This window comes from Bubalus kerabau, chromosome 19 (genome assembly GCF_029407905.1).
Source record: "Bubalus kerabau isolate K-KA32 ecotype Philippines breed swamp buffalo chromosome 19, PCC_UOA_SB_1v2, whole genome shotgun sequence".
Classification (NCBI taxonomy): domain Eukaryota; kingdom Metazoa; phylum Chordata; class Mammalia; order Artiodactyla; family Bovidae; genus Bubalus; species Bubalus kerabau.
The window spans coordinates 17847737-17870199 of record NC_073642.1 but is presented as its reverse complement, the minus strand read 5'-3'; the positions used below and the strand labels follow the sequence as shown (position 1 = coordinate 17870199).

At 41.3% G+C, this 22463-nt stretch overlaps 1 protein-coding gene across 1 annotated transcript in view; it reads right to left on the bottom strand.

The window, feature by feature from the left end:
* AGBL1 (AGBL carboxypeptidase 1) overlaps positions 1-22463 on the bottom strand; it is a 261724-nt gene that overhangs the window by 201371 nt on the left and 37890 nt on the right. Inside the window, exon 11 of the mRNA XM_055556536.1 lies at positions 13524-13668. Coding sequence (XP_055412511.1) covers positions 13524-13668 — 145 coding nt within the window. The remainder of the gene's footprint in view (positions 1-13523; positions 13669-22463) is intronic.

Sequence of the window (22463 nt, the reverse complement as noted above, 5' to 3'; positions counted from 1 at the left end):
TGAACTCTGGGAGTTGGTGATGGACAGGGAGGCCTGACGTGCTGCAATTCACGGGGTCGCAAAGAATCAGACATGACTGAGTGACTGATCTATCTGATCTGATAGCCAATTAGCAATGTTGTGATAGTTTCAGCAAAGGCTGTGAATAGCAAAGAGACTCTGCCATACACATACATGTATCCTTTCTCCCTCAAACTCCCCTCCCATCTGGATGGCACATAACACTGATCAGAGTTTCTTGTGTGAGACAGTAGGTCCTTGTTTGTTATCCATTTTAAATACAGCAGTGTGTACATGTCCATCCCAAACGCCCTAATTATCCCTTCTCCCTGGCAACCATAAGTTTGTTCTCTAAGTCTATGAGTTTGTTTCTGTTTTCTATGTTCATTTGTATCATTTCTTTTTAGATTTCACATATAAGTGATGTCATAGGATGTTTGTCCTTCTCTGACTTCTCTCAGTATGACAGTCTCTAGGTCCATCCATGTTGCTTCTAATGTCATTACTTATTCTTTTTAATGGCTGAGTAATATTCCATTGTATATATGTATCACATATTCTTTATCTGTTCCTCTGTTGATTGCCATTTAGGTTGCTTCCATGTCTTTGCTATTATAAACAATGCTGCAATGAACATTGGGATGCATGTATCTTTTCAGGTTGATTTTTGCCCAGTGATTTTTACCCATATTGAACTTCTCATCATAAGAGCTGTAAGATTTTTTTAATTGTTTAAGCTACAAAATTTGTGATAATTTGTTATGGCAGCAATACAAAACCAATACACTGGGCAGTAAGAAAAAGAATTTTCTAAACGAAGTAGAAATCCTAGCATCTGGGTAGGAATGAACTAAATTCCACTTGCACTCTATTAAATAAATCTCGGACTTACAAGGAAAAAGAAAAAGTCCCAAGGAAAGAAAAGATGACAAATGATTCTGTGGCCTTTCCTATAGCTTCAGGGATACCTGAAAATTTGACCCTGAATTGCATCCTCCTTGCAACTGGGATCCTGAATCATCTGCCTCCACACAGCCTACTACCTGGATTAATATGAATTTATTACTCTCTGTCTGCATCAACACAAGTTTACTGCCCCAGGAAACACTTGCCTGGGAAAATAGAAATTACAAATAAATTTACTTTTCATAAATTGATAATTTTCAGGAACATCTCAACAACTCTTCAGTAGAAAATATCAACTGGGGACTTCTCTGGTGGTCCAGTAGTTAAGAATATGCCTAGCAATGCAGGGGACACCGGTCCTCTCCCTGGTCCAGGAACTAAGATCCTACATGCTGCAGAGCAACTAAGCCTGTGGGCCATGACTAGAGAATCCATGAGCCACAACAAAAGGTGATGCATGACACAGTGAAGATCCAGCATGCTGCGACTAAGACTTGACAACCCCTCTCCTCAAGATGCTTGCCCTACAGCCTCCACCAGTCTTGAACAATTTTATCATGATCTTTACCCAATGTTAATCAAGCCCTACATTAAAATACCGGAACTTCACAAAACTTTAAAATCTTAATAAATACCTCAGGTTTGCCCTTCCTCCTTTGAGACACTATCAAGACTCTTCTCACATTCTCCCTTACCAAATATGTTCGTTTCCTATCACTTCAGTAACAAATTACTGCAAATTTACTGGTTGGAGATGACACAAGTTTATTGTATTACAGTTCTGGAGGTCAAAAGCCCAAAATGGGTTTTACTGTGCAAAAATCAAGGTGTTGGCAGGACTGCACTCCTCATGGAAGTTCTAGAAAGTAACTTCCTTGCCTTTTTAGCTTCTGGAGGGCAGCTATATTCTTTGTCCCATGATGTTCTCCTCTTACATTCAAAGGAAGCAATCACAACATTCCTACCTTGGTTTCCACGGTCAAATCTCCTTCTCTGACTCAGACTCTTCTGTCTCAGTGGTTCATGGTTAAGGACCCTTGTGATTACATTGGACCCAATCTAATTGTCTGACATAATCTCCCCATCTCAAGAAGTTTAACTTAATCACATCTACAAAGTCCTTTGTGCCACATAAAGCAGCATCCTTAAAGGTTTCAGGGATTAGAAAATGAACATCTTGGGCTGGGGGCATTATTCTGTCTACCACACCAAGGTAAGCAATATCTTCGGTCTGTCTTAGAGACCGGTGGTATTTCTGAGAGCCAGCATTTGACACAATACTAAGAAAAGGAATTATAAGGACTATGGCTACCTCAGGTTCCAAAGGAGAATTCACCTAAGGCCCATATATCTGACCAAACCTTTGTGCTTCATTCTTCCGTCATTTGTCAAGTGATGGTGAATACCAGGTATTGTTGTGAAGCACCTGCAATGGGGATTGGGAGGTGGTCTCATACCCCTGAGGAGACAAGGAGGCTAGCTAGTTGTGCACACACACACACACACTGTGCACACACTAGCTACAAAGGCCCTATGTAAATAGCCAAGGATGAAAGCTGAAGAAAACCCAGAACTGATGGCTCTTCTAAGCTGAGCTCAGCTTCATCTCTCATGACCACACACTTCCCAGGGCAAAGACTGACTCAGGCCAAGAAAACTGTGCCTGAGAGCCCAGACTTTCACAGAGGCCCTTCCACACATGCTGTGCTATTGCTTGCCTTTCTCGAGGATACGTTCATTTGGTTCCAGGTAAAGCCTAGATGCGGAGAAGGCAATGGCACCCCACTCCAGTACTGTTGCCTGGAAAATCCCATGGATGGAGGAGCCTGGTGGGCTGTAGTCCATGGGGTCGCTAAGAGTCGGACACAACTTAGCGACTTCACTTTCATTTTCCACTTTCCTGCATTGGAGAGGGAAATGGCAACCCACTCCAGTGTTCTTGCCTGGAGAATCCCATGGACGGAGAAGCCTGGTAGGCTGCAGTCCATGGGGTCACACAGAGTCGGACACGACTGAAGCCACTTAGCAGCAGCAGCAAAGCCTAGACGTATGTGTTCGATCACCAGTCTAAACCCAGCATCACTGCTCCTTGTTGAGCAGAATGAGGGTTTCATCATACAATTAAAGTTATTTTTAAAAGTGTGTGCGTGTGTGTGTGTGTGTGTGTGTAGAGATAAACCTATTCATGGATATATATAAATATATATACACATATATATATGTGAAAAGTTATTATTGGTCACAACTCCTTCTGCAGTGCTAAATGTCAGAGGAAATGAGTACTGCTTAGTGCTTGAAAGTACAATGTAGAGCAAACCTATAACCAGCCAAGTGTTTACTCACAAATTTCTTCTCATATATGCTTAGCTATGCAAGAGCACAGAAAACATATCAACTCATCCTTATAATAACTTGAAGACAAATTTTAGCTGCCCAAATTCAAACTAAAGAGTGATATAAAAGGACAGTCCAGTTAAACAAGGTTCATTTAGATGATCATTGGAAAACACAGTTATTACATAATACAAACATAAAAAATAGTTCTTTAGGGAGAAAACATATCATCAAATGTTAATCTCATCATCTGGTTCTGAAATGAAATTAAAAAGAAATGTGTAAGTGAAATATAAAGTAAAACAAAATATTCACTTTTCAACTTACATGGACATGGTATTATTATTTAATTCTTAAAAATGGAAAGGCAGTATAGCAAGATGACTAACCATGCAGGCTCTGGGTCAAACAGCCTGGGTTCTAAATTTGGTTGTGGATCCTAGATAAATCATGTAAATTCTATACTTAACCTCTTCATGACTCAGTTTTCTCTGTTAACTGTATATAAAATAGCATTACCTATGTCATTTAGTGGTTGCTATAATTTAGTCATTTACTGTGTGTGAGAAGTGTCTGTCATACAGGAAACACTCAACTTCAGCTGTTATTATTCATGGATACATGGATATTTAATTTTTTTAAGAACTGAAAAGGAAACACTAGTAGAATTATAAACACTGTAGGAAAAAAAAATCAAAGAAAATATGGTCACGTCATGTTGCATAAAACAGAAAGAGAGAAAGGAAGAAATGAGGGAAAGAAGGGAGGGAGGGAAGGAAAAAAGAAAAGAAGAAAGGAAGAGGGAGGGAGGAAGGGATGGACAGGGGACGAGGCGGAGAGAGAGAAAGAAAGAAAAGCAATGAGGCATGGAAAGTACAAAACCAAAATGACAGACGCAACACCGAAAATTGCTTTAAGTATAAATAGGCTAAACAGCATTATTAAATGACAGAAACTTTCAGATTAGCTTTTCAAAATCCCACTGCCTATTGTACATAAAAGGAACTTTAAAAGAGAAGGGAAAAAAAGACCCATGATGTGTATGAAAAACATTCCTAAATTATCTTTTATTCTATTTGACTCAACTAAAATATTTTAAAAGAGAAATATGGAAACTAAATGGATAAGCAAACATAAATTAAAGTGGGCCTGGCAACAGTAATATATGACAAAGTCATATTCAAGAAAAGTGCATTAAATGGGATTTAAAAATCTTATTTTGATAAAGGGCATGATTCACAAAGAACATATAAGACTCATAAATCTCAAGAATCAAATAATGCAGAACTGAAATGTACAAGAGCAAAACGGCAGAAGGGGAAAACACTGTACTTGGAGTGGGAGACTTTATAACAATACATCAGCCTTGAATATATCAATTGCAAAAAAAATGATAGAGCATTTGAACAATATTGTTTTTCATAGATATATGTCAAACTGTCTTTACAGATAGCATCCTTTACTTTTTTCTCAAACATTCATGGAACTGTAATAAAATTAATCATATGCAAGACTATAAAAATTTCACTAATTTTTTTTAAAAGCAGAAATTATACAAACCACATTTTCTAACAATTAGATAAAACGAGACTTAAGTAAAATTTGTTTTAAAAACAGCAAATATAAAATGATTAAGGAATTCCCTGATGGTTCAAACAGTAAAGAATCTGCCTGCAATGCAGGAGACCCAGGTTCTATCCCTGGGTTGGGAAGCTCCCCCAGAGAAGGGAATGGCTATTACCCACTCCAGCATTCTTGCCTGGAATCCCATGGACAGAGGAGTCTGGTGGGCTACAGTTCCATAGGGTTGCAAAGAGTCGGACACAACTGAGCAACTAACTCTTTCAGGAATAAAAAATCATCTTCCTAAAGAAGAAATTCATATATTAAAAGAAAAGTCAATATTAAATCAGTGGAATTAAAGCCCTCATTGAAGAAGTGTCTACTTGCCATCCCAGGAGAAGAGCCACAGACAGGAATAAAAATGACCCCACCAGAATGTCAGCCGCCATGCTAAAAGGACATTTCAGCACCTTCCTAAAGAGTCAGTATCACCCTGGATTTAGTGATAGTCTGCGATCATAAGCAAATTATTTTAATCACTTTCACACATATCTGGGTGAAAGTTGTCCCAGTATTATTATTGAAATCTCAACTGAGTTGAACTCTGCCTCACAACTACCATCAAGATTCCAGGCCCCCAGACTTGGAAATCTATACCTTTTCCTGAAGCATTTTCCAAAATGTAATCAGCGGTATTTTACTAAATGCTGGAGTGTGGAGAGGGGGAGATCCAAAGTACCTGGGGCACAGTGAGTTATACTAAATGAAGACATTTTTCACAACTGCAGAACTGTTCAGACTCTTGTGCAAATACGCATGATATGCAAATACACATTACATGCAAATACGCATTACAAACTCTTAGAAGAAAAACTAGCCAATAGGGCTTCAAGAATTTGTGTGACCCTTGAACCCTTTTCCTCTAAAGATCTTGGGACCCTGGAGAGTTGTAGCATGCGTTTTGGGAAACACTGTCTGCTGAATTGTTTCTATGAGGGTTTTTGCTTTGTTTTGTCTGTTGCCTTGTTCTTGCCATCAAAACTATTTGTTTCACATTTATTATGGCTACAAGGATTCTCGACATATGAGGGTGATGGGGGAGAAATAGAGACCCTTCTCCAGAAAAGTACTGGCCATGATTTCTACGATATCACAAAGTTATTAGGCTGGCCAAAAACTTCTTTCAGGTTTTCCATAAGGTCTTACAGAACGATCTGAACGAACCTTTTGGCCAACTCAATACCAATAGGCCATAGCTCTCCTTGCCAAATCTTGGGGTTGTTGTTGTCAGTCACTCAGTCGTGTCTGACTCTTTGTGAACCCATGGACTGCAGCGCTCCAGGTTTCCTTGCCCTTCACTATCTTCTGGAGTTTCCTCAAACTCACATCCATTGAATCAATGATGTCATCCAATCATCTCATCCTCTGTTGCCCTCTTCTCCTTCTGCCCTCAAACTTGGGGAAACAAAATAAAATCTAGATTTTATAAATTAGATCCTGAAAGGTTTGGAAGCAGGTTTGCCTACAGAAGTCATCAAACACAATTAGATACAGGAGAAAAAAGGATAAAAAAAAGGAAAGTATCTTGTGCTCATGTACACTATCCTTTAAAACACTGTCACCTTAATGAAGGAAGCAAAATTTTAAAGTTTTCTTCTTCTATGAGTTCTTTGGTAATTTTTCACTATAACATTTTTCATGATCACTAATATTACAACTCCATAAATGCCAAACAACTTTTAGCTTAAGCCCATTTTATGTAATTGTGTCCCTCAATGAACCCCTTGTCCCTTTGACCATTCCACCTGCCATGGAACATGTAACACCTCTGTGCTCAGTGCATTATTCAAGCTCCGGTCACACAGAAGTCTTCCAGAAGTAAACCAATTATAAACTGCTGTTGGTTTTCCTTTCTCAAAAAATGGCTTTGTATCATTCTCCTGGAAATGAGTCTTAGGTAAATGTTCCCATCTCAGGTCCAGCGAGGCCATGCCTAATTAACTATTGTTGGCACGACTGATGAGAGAAGCAGGGCTTCTGAAGGCATGTGCCAACAAACAACTGTAATAGCAGCCCCATGGAAGCCACAGGAGTGGGCTTCTTTGTGAAAATGGGAAAGGGTTCAAGGCAATTACGGAAACCTCCAGAGACGTTGTCTTCTTAAAAGAAAAATCCTCCCTACCCAGGAAAGACATCAGGCTGATAACTCAGTCTGCAGCCTCATGGTTGCCCCTCGGCAGTCATCTTCTGCCCACTTTGTTTTACCAGCTACTCCCTTAAAACTTCCATAAAAGACTTCACTCAACCTCAGCAGGCTACCCTGCTGATGGCTACTAATGAAGTAAGAACCACTCACACTCAAAAATCATTCACATCTCATTGTTAGCCCCTAGACAGCTGTACCTCCTATCCCCCTAATTCAGAATAAAGTTCACCCCTAAAAAGATGGCCTATTTTACTTTTGTACTGACTAGCTCTCAATTGTCACTTAGATACATTCGTCAAAGAATCGAATCCTTCTCATCACAAGAGAAGAACCAAAGACACCTTTAAGTTAAATAAAAAACAACAGAATATGCTGTAACTAGGTTCTAATGAGCTTTCTCAAACTGCCCCAGTCTGCCAACACCACTTTCCCTAAGTGAAACAGATCCACTTTGAGACTGATGGACGTGATTCGTCTCTAGATGTGTATTCACAGATTTGCTGATTATAAAGAAAAGGTGATTTTAATATCCTTTTTCTGTTAAAAATAGATAAAGTTATATCGCTGGTGATTTGGATAAGAATTGCTGCTGTGCTGCACTCAGTTGTGTTCAACTGTTTGGAAACCCCATGGACTGTAGCCCACTAGGCTCCTCTGTCCATGGAATTTTCCAGGCAAGAATACTGGAGTGGGTTGCCATATCCTACTCCAGATTGGATAAGAGAGTAAATAAAAAATAATTATAATCCACTACCCTAAGAAAACTATCAGTAGATTCTGTATGTATTTCTTTTTGGTCCTTTAATGGGATTTTGTTATAACATAATTTTAATTTTGTTATATATTGTGTATATATACACAATCAGTTCAACAGAGAAAATGATCACCCATCATCATTAAAAAAAAGAGAATAAATGCTCTAAAGTCACTATCTAATACTGTTTACTAGTTGTAGACACTTGGCTAACACTTGCCATGTATCAAGTCATGTAATCTTGATAACCCATAGAAGAACCACTTCAATGGTTCCAATTCACAGGTGAGAAAACTGAGGCTGAGAAAAACTAAGTAGCTTGCCCATGACTACACTGCAAAACACAGAGCTTAGACCCCAATCCTGGCCACTCTGACTCCAAAGCTTGCTCTTCCATTGTGCTCAAAACCCTGGAATTCAGGGGTCCCTGTGGTCAATGACTTCACCATCCATGCACACCTCAGCTCCTTCAGAACGGCCTCTCGTGTTCAACTCCTCAACATCAGGACCCTTTACTGATATCTGTCCTTTCTTTTGGCCCATACAAAGATAGGTGTCTGTTGATTGATTAAATGACAACACTGATTTATGACTTGCTCACTGCATCTTTGATCTACCACATGTAAGTCAATACTTCCCATTTGACATGTTTTAAATGTGAGCTCTTTCTAAGATGTTGTGAATATGGTATTCTAATTCTCAATACTTTCTTTCTCCCCTCCTCTCTCCCCGTCCCTTCCCTTTCACTTCCTACATTACCCTCCATTTTATCTCTAAAGATAAAGCTTCATTAACTACTCCCTTAAAATTCCCATAAAAGACTTCATTTGACCTCAGCAAGTTATCCTGCTGATGGTTACTAGCACAGGGAGTATATATGCCTGGTGAAAAACCCTACTATACTCTTTAAAAGCCACAGGCTCTCCCAACACATCCATCCTATTTCTGATCACTTTTTTTTTTTCCTCTCTTGCCAACTCATATCGTTTTAAGTTCTCAGTGAGATTCCACTTTCTTACTCTCTAAAATGTCCATCAGAAACTCTCTTGGGATGCCAATACTCCTGGCTACCTACGGGCAATCCAGAACACGAACCAAATACTTTAACAAGTATTGCAAACAACACATTAACAATCATTGCAATTATTGAGAAAGCTTGAGATGGATGATTAAACAGGTCTTTTGTTGGCTTTGTAATGGCAATAATATTGTATTTCTTTCTTTTAGCATTATTTTAATACTATAATTGGGATGATTATCCAACAGAATTCCTGGCAAGCATCTGGAAGACATCAGTTTGAAAGAACCCAATAAATACTAATTCTCTCATTATAAGAGAATAATAAAATTTTTACGGTTCATGTTGAAAAACATTCAACATACATGTACCCTGCTTTAAAAATGTCTATAATTGTTAAACATAATCCATATTACAAGAGATTTACCAGTTGTGAATTCCACATAGAAATGTATTTTTCACCCATCAGCATAACCCCCAAGTAAAATACAGCTAATTCCACCCTTGGGGTATCATCCACATTTAATTTATCACTGATCTGTTGGAAGAAAACTGTTTCTCCTTAGGATATGTCCAAAAGTAAAAATGGCTAGTGTGCATTACAGAATGAACTCATTCTGTCCATGATGGGAGAAAAAGCTTTCTAAAAGAAGTCACAGAGTCAATTACTCTCTTAAACCTGAAGAGGACAAAGCCCATGCATTATTGGAAATGTAAAACCTAAAATCGAGTATACACGTTTTTCACCTCAAGTAACAAATTGTCTTTCTTACTCTGTTCTACTCATTTAAAAGAAATGAAAAGCTATCCCTTTTCCTGTCTCTTTTTCTCATTAACTCTCCTCAAACTTCCCTAATGCGAAGAGATTCAGTCAATAGGCTAAGTAACAAGCCAATAAGCATCAATGAATAAGATCTGTCTCTTTTTCTCACAGAGATCAGTTGATGGAAGATGAGACCATCTTCCAAGATCTTCTTTTCTTGAGTTTTTGTCCCCCATCAATATGAAATTATCCCCAATTTGACCTCAATGGCTCCTAAACTATTAATAATTGTTGACTGTAAACTTGTGCTTCGGTATGACAAAAGTATTAAGTGTTTCCAGAGACAAAAGCTATGACACACAGCAGCTACTACAATGGCAGCCCACTTTTATAGGTGCACATAGTCGTCAAGTTGTGTGATTGTACAATATCCGATGGTTGAGTTCAAGTCACCAACCCACAATTTTTGTCTGTAACGCTATGGATGTGGTTCAGCTGAGAACAGTGTTACTTCCCAAACATGATCCCATTCTTATTCCAAGAAGTTTTAATGGGTCTTTGCTAAGTGCATACAAGCTGATTCAGATCTAAAATTCAAATTAAAAAGCCAGATGCAGCCAAGGTCAGCTGAAGGACTCTCAGAGTCTCCATCAGATAGAAATAGACCTCAAAGGCCACTACTCAGTTCTCTGGCCACTAGCTAAATGTGGGACTTCTAGGCCTTGGTTTTTGCATTTATGAATGATAGATGTGAGCTACACAATTTCCCAAATGCTTTTGAATTCTAAAGTTTTATACTAGCTGCCACTGAGCTTCTCCACAGGGTCAAAGATAATCTTTTTTTTCCCCTTAATTGGACTATAATTGCTTTACTATTTTGTGTTACTTTTTGTTGTACAACAACGCGAACCAATCAGCTCTCTCTGTCTCTCTCTCTGTCTCTCTCTCTCTCTCTCTCTCTCTCTCTATACACACACACACACACACACACACACATATGCTGCTGCTGCCGCTGCTAAGTCACTTCAGTTGTGTCCGACTCCGTGTGACCCCATAGACGGTAGCCCACTAAGCTCCCCTGTCCCTGGGATTCTCCAGGCAAGAATACTGGAGTGGGTTTCCATTTCTTCTCCAATGCATTAAAGTGAAAAGTCAAAGTGAAGTCACTCAGTCGTGTCCGACTCTTAGCGACCCCATGGACTACAGCCTACCAGGCTTCTCTGTCCATGGGATTTTTCAGGCAAGAGTACAGGAGTGGGGTGCCATTGCCTTCTCTGATGCACATAAGAGGAGACTAAAAAGTTGGCTTAAAGCTCAACATTCAGAAAACTAAGATCATGGCATCCAGTCCCATCACTTCATGGCAAATAGATGGGGAAGCAGTGGAAACAGTGGCTGACTTTATTTTTCTGGGCTCTAAAATCACTGCAAGTGGTGACTGCAGCCATGAAATTAAAAGATGCTTACTTTGCCAACAAAGGTCCATCTAGTCAAGGCTATGGTTTTTCCAGTAGTCATGTATGGATGTGAGAGTTGGACTATAAATATAGCTGAGCACCAAAGAATTGATGCTTTTGAACTGTGGTGTTGGAGAAGACTCTTGAGAGTCCCTTGGACTGCAAGGAGATCCAACCAGTCCATCCTAAAGGAGATCAGTCCTGAGTGTTCATTGGAAGGACTGATGTTGAAGCTGAAACTCCAATACTTTGGCCACCTTATGCAAAGAGCTGACTCATTTGAAAAGATCCTGATGCTGGGAGGGATTGAAGGTGGGAAAAGAAGGGGATGACAGAGGATGAAATGGTTGGATGGCATCACCGACTCAATGGACATGAGTTTGGGTAAACTCCAGGAGTTGGTGATGGACAGGGAGGCCTGGCATGCTGCAGTCCATGGGGTCACAAAGAGTCGGACACAGCTGAGTGACTGAACTGAACTGAACACACATATATACACACACACACACATATATCGCCTCCCTCCTGAGCCTCCCTCCCACTCCTCCATCCCACCCCTCTAGGTCATCACAGAGCACCTAGCCGAGCTCCCTGTGCTGTTCAGCAGCTTCTTGTGAGCTACCTATTTTACACGTGGTGGTGTATATATATCAATACCACTCTCTCAAACCATCCCACCAGCTCCTTCACCCTGAGTTCACAGGTCCATTCTCTAAGTCCGTAGGACAAAGATATTCTAACAAGTGAAAAGAACAATGACTTGGACCCATGGACCATTACTCTGACAGAAAATTACTCAGACCATTACTCTGTCTTTAAAAAGGAACCCCCTCCACCAATAGACTTTTCAACATGCAGGGTTTCATAGATGAGACAGTAAGAACAGCTGTTGGAGGAGATCATGGATCTTGCCTGCTCTGAGGCCCTCAAGGCAACAAGCATGTTTTAAAACAAACATGCCTTGTTACAGCCAAGCTGGTGATGCACATTTCTTGGATTAAATTCTTGAGATCTCTAAGTGTGGTCCACAAATAATACTAGTTGTGTATCTTTTACAATCTGGGAAACAGTAAAAACAAATCTCTCTTTAGGTAAGCCAGCATATGGAGAGAAGGGCAGATGTACTTTTATGAAGCAGTTAGCTGAGTGGTTTAAGGTATGCCTTCTCAATGGAGAAAAAACAATGCATTTACACTTGAATATTTCTTTGGAGGGAAAAGGTGTTCTCAGTTATCATCTTTTCCAAATCCTTATCACAGGCTTGCAATGAAAATGCTTATCCTTCAGGCTAAGTGATATATATTTGCATATACACATATTATTATAAATATGCTAATAACGTTTTGCATTAACACAGAGGATGGAAATACTTTATTAGATACTTTAGCTCATGACTCCACAGGATATCCACGAAATAGCTCGGGGAGAGGGATGATTTGCCAACTTTTTCAAATGGCAATAAATGGCCTGATAAGATATCTGAATGATGACTTCAAGTTTGGACTGGTTGACAGTACACTCCTATTGTAAAAAGATCATGACCCTTATGTGCAATGATTCAATGTTTTATTCTTCTACCCTTCTTTTCCACCCTGGATCCTTCTAGTCCATGGCCGAGGAAACCACTGGAAATGGGAAAGTGGCTGCAAGGTGATCTCAGGGCATTTTTCCAAGCTTCACCCCCTCAATCTCTGCTTCACATCTCTAAATGCATCCATGTCCTTTAAACTGGCATCTCAGCTGACCTGCATGGTGTTACCCCATTTCAGCTTAATAATCTCACTCCAATCTCATTCTTCTTGTTTAACTTGAGGGCTTTTTATTATTTTTTTAGGGTAAACTAATAGATATTTATTAGATCATGATTCCGACCTTCCTGTATTTACTTAGTGTACCTGCATTTCTAAAATAAAAGGAAATAAACTTTCAGAATTGCTATGGAATTTTAGTTAATTTTATTTAGACTGGGAGTACTTTTTAGAGTTATATTTGTGAACTTTTTACTTCTGGTAAGCATGAAACAAAAGTAGAATATCAGTTTTGCTGCCTCAGAATATGACAAGATGAAAAAAAATCACAGGAGGATATACAACACCCATGATCAAATTTGTTTAGCTGAGAAAATTTTCAAACTTTTTCTCTGCTTTGGTTTTGGCCTTGGTAAAATATGAATTTTAATCTTCAGCCATTTGTCCTCCTGCAACAATGTATATTGAGGGCTATTTAAAGATAAAGCTCCTAAAAAGTGCCCCCTGCCCCTCGCATCCACACTCACCCTGCAGATGAGGAGCACAGTACGCCACTGGGGCCATTAGAATGCCGCTGGCCATGACCTCAGCCCTGCGCTCTGTCCAAGGAAGGAAACGGGACAGACAGAAAGCCCCCAAGTCAGAAACAACAAACCCTGGCTCCCTCGGACGCCTGAAGCTCCCCAGCAGGATGTCAGGGTTTCCTGAAGATTTCCAGAAAGCCTCAGAGAGCCCTTTCAGTCCAACCCAGGTAGGGCTGGCAGAGCAACTTACCAAGAGGGCACTGTAGGTGTAGGGATAGTGGTAAGCCAGATAGCAGGCATCTTCGGCGTGCGGGAAGGTGATGGCAAAGGTCAGCGTGTAATAGCACTTCCCAGAAGCTGCCCCCGTCACGGCTGTTCTCTGGCGATAATGATTTCTAGAAGAGAAGGGAGAGAGAGGCGAATGAGTGAAAGGTGGGAGGAATTGTCATTTAGATGCCATAGACCCAAAATCACTGAAGCCATGAAATTAAAAGACACTCGCTTCTTGGAAGAAAAGCTATGACAAACCTAGACAGTATATCAAAAAGCAGAGACCTAACTTTGCTGACAAAGGTCCGTCTAATCACAGCTATGGTTTTTCCAGTAGTCATATACAGATGTGAGAGTGGGACCATAATGAAGGCTGAGTGCTGAAGAAATGATGCTTTCAAATTGTGGTGCTAGAGAAGACTCTTGAGAGTCCCTTGGACAGTAAGGAGATCAAACCAGTCAATCGTATTCCCAATTTCCCAAAGGAAATCAACCCTGAATATCCATCGGAAGGATTGACGCTAAAGCTAAAGCTCCAATCCTTTGACCACCTGATGCAAAAAGCCAACTCATTAGAAAAGACGCTGATGCTGGGAAAGATTGAAGGCAAAAGAAGGGGATGGAAGAGGATGAGATGGTTTAGATAGCATCACTGACTCAATGGACATGAGTCTGAGCAAACTCAGGGAGATAGTGAAACACAGGAAAGCCTGATGTGCTGCTGTTCATGGGTTCACAAAGAGTCGGACATAACTTAGTGACTGAACAACAACAAAGATCAAAAAGCTAGTGAGTGCCTTGGACCCAGATCTGCCTTCAAAGCCTCTGTTCTTTCCACAGCAATACTTTCTTCCCAAAGGCATACATTTGTTACCCCGACATGGTTCAACTTCTTACAGCTTGAGAATGTGTGCTTTCCTTTGTCAAAGATGAAGACCCAATTTTCATACTTCAGAGAACAGTATCAAAGTAAATTGCCCCCAGAAGTACACTCCCAGCAATATTTTCCCCACACGCTGCCAGTTACATTCCCCTTTTGCCTCTTGATGCTGAGACAGCCTGGCAGGCTTTCCTGAGAAATGCTATCATCAAGGCTGCATTATAATGCAAAATACACCCGGACACAGAAAGATGTAATTCCACCTTTGAACATTAACAACATTGGCTTTCTTGTCCATTGTGTTTTGGGGTTTCACTGGGGGGAAGGGTGGAGAGAGGGAAGAAATAGATAATTATTCTGTGTGTTCTTGCAAGTATAAAAAATACAGACTATTCTCTTCTGCCTTTTTTACCACTTTCATGACACCTCCCGCCAAAAGAATCAAGCAATTGAGAAAGGAAGAAATAGAAAATCTACTCTCTTGTTTCTAGTGGTTTGGTGGTTTTTCAACACAAGAAGTCCTCTACAGACAGATGAGTTCTGTTCTGAGAGTGTGTTCGTAAGTCCAACTTGTTGTTAAGTCCAACAAAGCTGGTCTAGGTATCCAACTAACACAATCGGTTATATAGGACTGTACTGTAAAAGGTCTATAATTCTTTTCACACAAATAATACATTAAAAACACACCAAAATAAAGAAAACATTTTTCATCTTATAATACAAGACTTATAAAAGTTCAGTACAGTAGTACAGTACAACAGCTGGCACTCAGGGGCTGGCATCAAGTGAACAGGCAAGAAGAGCTACTGATGGAGGAGGGAGAAGAGGTGGGAGATGGTAGAGCTGAAGGGTCGTCAGCAACAGGAGACGGAGGGTAAGCTGCCATGTCACTCACGCCTGATATGCCAACACTCACACTGATGGCACAGGTTCTGGTTCCTGGCTGGATTCAATTCTACCTCCCTCTTGAAAAAGCGATTCAGTGATACACGTTCACATCTTTGAGAGTTCAAAACTTGAGGGTTCATATATAGGAGACTTACTGGATTCATACAACTAAGAATGGGAGAAAGAGAAATTCACAGTTCCATGAACTATGACCTATATTTCTCCTGCCTCAGCTTCTGCCAACATGGCACTCTGGGTCCCTGATCATTCTAGTGAAAGAAAGAAATTCCCAATGATGTAAGTGTCAAATGATGATCCCGCCCAGCTTCTCAGCTTCCTATTAATAGGAGCCATAGCCTTTGTGACTACAGGATTAGAAACTTCAAAAAGGCATCTTCATCCATGGCGTTCTCTGGTCCTTGATACCTAATTGGGTCTACTCTCTCCAGATTTCCCTAAAGCTCTGTAGTTTCTGCAGAGCTAAGGTTCTGATTATTAGCAAGTATGTAAAGAAGCAGATGGTAACTCAGAAAGCATGCAAACCACATACGCTCTACCTTTCATCCTCTCTGACTCCACTCGTAAAGGCCCTACTGCAAACACTCATTCAGTTTACACTAGCAATTATACCTCTCTTCGAAGTGAAATGAGCCAGTCATCATTTTGGTCAAATGATCAACATTTTGACAACTAATCAAAACGTGGAAGAGAGTTTTACATGCATGAGTGTGAAAGCACACACACACCGCACGCACATACTCATGAAGGTAAAGGCATCTCCAAAAGAGGGGCCTAGCTACTTGCCATTCAAAAGCCATTAAAGAGGCCAAGCTGGTGGAAAGGAAAGTTTGCTTTCTTTAGATGCTTAGAAGCCAACAGCTGGGGGGAGGGTGGACTCCTGTCCAAAGGCCAATGCCCCCTCACTTCTGACAATCAAGGGGCGAGGGCTTTTATAGACAAAGGAAGGGGGCTTCCTGCAGATACAACACACACACAACACAACCGACGGTCATCTTGAAAGTGGTCATCAGTGGTCTGACCGGCATCATCTTGATTGTTTTAGGTACAGTTGATCCTCAGTTCTGGGATCAGTTTGTTTCCATGCCTTTGAGGCCAGTTCTTGGAATTGTGGCAGCTTATGTCATGACCACAGTCTGGTCATCATGTAGCTAACTTATTTCACCTGGTGGGAGTTTCAGTCTCTATAAGACAACTCACAGGATATGGCTCAGAATATTATCTACAGCCCTTGAGCAGGAACTAAGTGTCACTGACTATGCTCAAGGACTACCTTATCATTATTATTTGGCCTCCTTTGTCTGTTTTCCTTAGTTTCTACACGATCTTGCTTCTCTAATTAAATTTGTTCTTCGGCTAAAGTTTTTCTACAGACAAAATGCAGGCTGAGAACATGGGGTACAAGGACCACAGGGTCCTGCTCTCTTTCAAAGGCAGGTAAAAACACACAACTAGTGCATTGGGCTTCCCTCGTAGCTCAGTCAGTAAATCATCTGTCTGCAATGCAAGAAACCCGGGTTTGATTCCTGGATCGGGAAGATCCCCTGGAAAAGGAAATGGCAAGTTACTCTGGTATTCTTGCCTGGAGAATCCTATGGACAAAGGAGCCTGGCGGGCTCCTTTGGGGTCACAAGAGTCGGACACGACTTAGCGACTAAAACCAAACCAGTGCCTTGTCATCCCCAAGTTTTTCACCTACACAGAGTAGAACCAGAGCCCGCATCTTTACTCAAGATTAATAAGATGCCCCCAGGGTGACTGGGGGTGGTCTCATCTCACATGAGTCTTGTTTCTTTTTAGGTTTCCTACTGTATAATTAGGGCTAACCAGGTGACTCAGTGGCAAAGAAACTGCCTGCTGATGCAGGAGATGTAAGTTCGATCCCTGGGTCAAAAAGATGCCCTGGAGGAGGGCATGGCAACCCACTCCAGTATCCTTGCCTGGAGAATCCCATGGACAGAGGAGCCTGGTGGGCTACACAGTCCATAGAGTCACAAAGAGTCGGACACGACTGAAGGGACTAAGCATGCATTCAGGCATACAACAAGCACAGTAAACAGGACTCAACCCCAAATGGGACTGAATGGGATTGTGGGCTAACTCCAAAACCAAGGCGGTTTTTTTTTTTTTTTTCATTCTATCATCTGTCTCATAAGAATGGATAAAAGGACAAGTAGTCTTTTGGTTTAATACAGCAAGAATTTGAAGTTTTGGTTTTCATAAATCAGGGCTACCTATAAACTTAAAGTCTAAAATAACTGAATGATAAATAATTCAGAGGAGATCTAGTGAATGTTATTTATTCACTATCATTCTTTATGTCATCAGTATTTGATGCCACTAAGATGCTTCTATTAATTATTAATCATTGCTAACATTCACGGAACATCTAGTATGCACCAGACACTGTTTTATGAGTTCCATGGACTTTATCTTATTTCGTTTCATCTTCAGCACAGATCTAGCAAGTGGATACCATTAACATCCCCCCTTACTGATGAGGAATCTGAAGTTGAGAGAGGCTGGAATAATTTGCCCCAAGATCACATCATTAATGGGTGGTAGAACTTTGACTCCAAGAACTTTCTCTCCTTGATCTGTTCTTCTAGTGGGAAAAGAAGCCTGGGGAAACTCAAGTGTGCTCTCAAATTAGACCCTAGATGCATTGTACATGCATGTTAAGTTGCTTCAGTTCAGTTTAGTCGCTCAGTCGTGTCCAACTCTTTGCAACCCCATGAATCGCAGCACGCCAGGCCTCCCTGCCCATCACCAACTCCCGGAGTTTACTCAAACTCATGATCATCGAGTCGGTGATGCCATCCAGGCATCTCATAATCTGTCGTCCCCTTCTCCTCCTGCCCCCAATCCCTCCCAGCATCAGAGCCTTTTCCAATGAGTCAACTCTTCACATGAAGTGGCCAAAGTATTGGAGTTTCAGCTTCAGCATCAGTCCTTCCAATGAACACCCAGGACTGATCTCCTTTAGGATGGACTGGTTGGATCTCCTTGCAGTCCAAGGGACTCCCAAGAGTTTTCTCCAACACCACAGTTCAAAAGCATCAATTCTTCGGTGCTCAGCCTTCTTCACAGTCCAACTCTCACATCCATACATGACCACTGGAAAAACCATAGCCTTGACTACATGGACCTTTGTTGGCAAAGTAATGTCTCTGCTTTTCAATATGCTGTCTAGGTTGGTCATAACTTTCCTTCCAAGGAGTAAGTGTCTTTTAATTTCATGGCTGCAATCACCATCTGCAGTCATGTCCAACTCTGTGCGACCCTATGGACTGTAGCCCCCCAGGCTCCTCTGTCCAAGGGATTCTTCAGGCAAGAATATTGGAGTGAGTTGCCATGCTCTCCTCCAGGGGACCTTCCCGACCCAGGCATCACACCTGCATCTCTTATGTCTCCCGCACTGGCAGGCGAGTTCTTTACCACTAGTGCCATCTGGGAAAGTGAAAGTCACTCAGTCAGGTCTGACTGTTTGTGACTCCATGAACTATACAGTCCATGGAATTCCCCAGGCCAGAATACTGGACTGGGTTCCCTTTCCCTTCTCCAGGGGATCTTTCCAGCCCAGGAATCGAACCCAGGTCTCCGGCATTGCAGGAGGATTCTTTACCAGCTGAGCCACCAGGGAAGGCTAAGAATAAAGAAGGGGGTAGCCTATCCCTTCTCCAGTGGATCTTCCAGACCCAGGAATCAAACTGGAGTCTCCTGCATTGCAGGAGGTTTCTTTACCAACTGAGCTATCATCTGGGAAGCCCCCTGGATATGTCATCTTGGGTCAAGGATAATAAGGAGAGAACAGTCATTCCACAGTTAAAAGGCTCCCCTCTGCTTTTTCATTCTCTGAACCATTTATCTTTGGAAGGATCTGCACTTTTATAATCATAAAGCCTTCAATGAAGCAAGGAGCAAAATACACAAATGCATAGTTATGAACTCCATCTATTTCCGTTTGTACTTTAAAACAGGCCAGGAAGTCATATTTTTTATTTTATTTTTGGGAAGCCTCTTTTTTTTTTTTCCTGTGTGTGTGTGTGTAAGAAGTAAATGCCAAGACAGAAAGGGAATTAGATAATCTCATAATGACGATGGCTCTGTTTAACATGGGTGTATCATTTCACTTAACAGGATCTAACAAAGAAGAGCTGCCAAGTCACCGGGCTGCCCTGTGTCTGTGGCGTTTCTAATATTCTGGAGAGCACCAAATCTCTCTCCTGAGATCCCCAGCTAGAGTGCGCAACGGCAGAGCTCTTGTATGACATTCATCTTCATGAGTGAGCTGTTCCGTCCCCTCTCACAAGCAGAGATAAATGTCAGAAGAGATCAGCCGTGGTGTATTACATGGCCACTCTGAGTGGGCAGCTCCTCTCCCTCTGCCCTTTGGCAAAAAAAAAAAAAAATACTTTAGACCAGAGCTGAGAGAGAATTCAAAAAGGTGTGCAGCTGTGTACGTTCGAGAAGAAGCAGACCTCGGGGAAGTAAATAAAGCAGAAACTAAAACTGCCCTGGCTTACTTTTATGAGAGCCATGGAAAAACAAGCCTGCCCATTTCTTTCTTCCCTCCGAGGGATCCCTTTTGGTTTTCTGGCTTTAGTGGTCTGTAAGGTGGGTGGGCGAGGGGGTGGGATGGAGGTACTCCAGGGAAGGGGCAGAAAGATCAAATCAACTGAATGTGGGGAGAAGATGTGAGAATTCCCCTTTAAATGTATGGTGGTCTTAGCAGAAAGAAACAAAGTTGCCTAAGGTTTAACATAAGGGTTGACACTGCTGCCTGTATGCTCTGCACATCAACCCACTGTGATGAATCATTGTGAAACAAGCTAGATGTGAGAGTTAGGAAAAACACTGGCTGAGACCACCCGCCCTGACTAGGCACCCCAGCAACTACCGGCATGAGTTATCCCCGGCAAGGATGCGCGACGGCAGAGCTCTTGTATGACCTCCTAACAGGAGGTCCTGGTAAGGAATAATGGAACTAACAAGCCATCATCCACCAGAAGAATTCAGCAAAGGGCAAAAGGAGACACTGCATGTGCAGTCAACCTCCTAGCATCCTTCTCGCTGGACTCCATATTGGTTGAGCAATGCACACACCACCAGAAAGGAACCCAAGTCAGAATGATTGGCCAGAGACAACCCGGAAACTAATCCCATCACTGTAAAAACTGAGATGGCGAACTATCAGAGCAGTCCTCCTGGGTTCCCTCACCCTGCTCTCCACCTGGCCCCCACCTTATCAATAAACTCTCCTGATTTGTCAATGTCTCCTTGGACAATTCACTTCCCAGCGTTAGACAAGAACCCACTCTCGGGTCCTGGAAGGGGTCCCCCTGCCTGCAACAATAGTGTAACAGTGTTATCCATTCTTCTCTGTTGTTTTCCAGGGCTAGAATATGAAAAATATATTACATTGCATATCGATGGTTTTCATATGTCAGATAGTTAAGTATGGATTGCTACACAGGAGGCTTCCTGAGGGAGGGATGGGAATAGCTCACCATCTCTAATGGCAACCCACTCCAGTATTCTTGCCTGGAGAGTTCCACGGATGGAGGAGCCTGTTGGGCTCCACGACCTCCACAGGGTCGCAAAGAGTCGGACGCGACTGAGCAACTTCACTTTCACTTTCCAGCAACGTATTTAAATTTTCAGAAGACTTCTCAAGTGGATTTACAGATTATATTATCTAAATTAAACCCTACAATACAGACAATTCATTTTTTCTAAATTCAGCTTGGAATTCAGAGACTGATAATAATATTACATTTTAAGCACGAATGACAAAGAGAATGGAAGAACTGACATGATCTACCTCCTACCCTTAATACTAGCTCTTTCTCAAGAATTCTTATTTGCATAAAAATTCACTAATTAGATCTGGGGAGTTAACCACAATTTTTCAAAATTATCCACCAGACACCTTACAACTATATTTTTTATGGTCAACTTTAAGGGTACAGGATGCCCCGAGTTATCAATAGTATAAAAATATAATAATTTTACATTTAAAATTTAAAGATTTAAATTTTAAATTATTTTTCTCATCTTTTCCCCATGATTTAAAATTCTAAACTTTTTGCATGTTTTCTAAGGGTACATAATATACTAGTACAGCAAGATTTATATAATTGAATTTTAAAAATTGTGAACAAATTATAAAAGTCCATGGATTGGGGCTTCTCTGCTGGTCCATTGGTTAAGAATCCACCTGCCAATGCAGGGGACACAGGTTCAATCCCTAATCTGGGAGGATCCCACATGCCATTGAGCAACTAAGCCCGTGAGCCACAGCTGGTGAGCCTGCATGCCTAGGGACCGTGCTCTGCCACAAGAGAAGCCACTGCAAAGAGAAGCCTGTACACCGCAACTACCGAGTAGCCCCCAGTCACCTCTATTAGAGAAAGCCCGTGCTCAGCAGCAAAGACTCGCCACAGCCACAAATAAATAAATAAATCATTTTTTAAAATCCATGGATTAATATATGTTATCAAAATACTTTGGAGATCACTTTTTAAGAGATAATGCTCCAACCCAAAAAGCAGTCAGCCCATTTCCTTAATTGATCATTATTTCTATCACTTTTTAAGGGAAATGAATATCCCATTCTTCTTGAGTGCTCTCTTTTTTCCTTTCACCTTCCCATAGATATACTCAGGTACCATGGCTCACGGTTCTTTCCACAACAAGCACCTAGCCGATCCTTTAGAACGTGGTACTAAATCTAAGAATGTAAACAGTCAAAGGACTTCTGAGCGCCTGATGACACATCGGAGACAAAGAAATAAGGAGGCAAAATTGTCCCAAATAAATATGTTAGACAGAATAAAAGCAGGGATGAAGAAAAAAATAATCTTCTAGAGCAGAGTGAAAAATTATCATATATTAATGCATATGGCTGCTCAGATGGTAAAGCATCTGCCTGCAATGCAGGAGACCCGGGTTCGATCCCTGGGTCAGGAAGATTCCCCTGGAGAAGGAAATGACAACCCACTCCAGAATTCTTGCCTAGAAAATCCTATGGTCGAGGAGCCTGATAGGTTACAGTCCATGGGGTCACAAAGAGTCGGACACAACTAAGCGACTTCACTTTCACTTTTTCATGGAATGTAGAAAGATAGTACA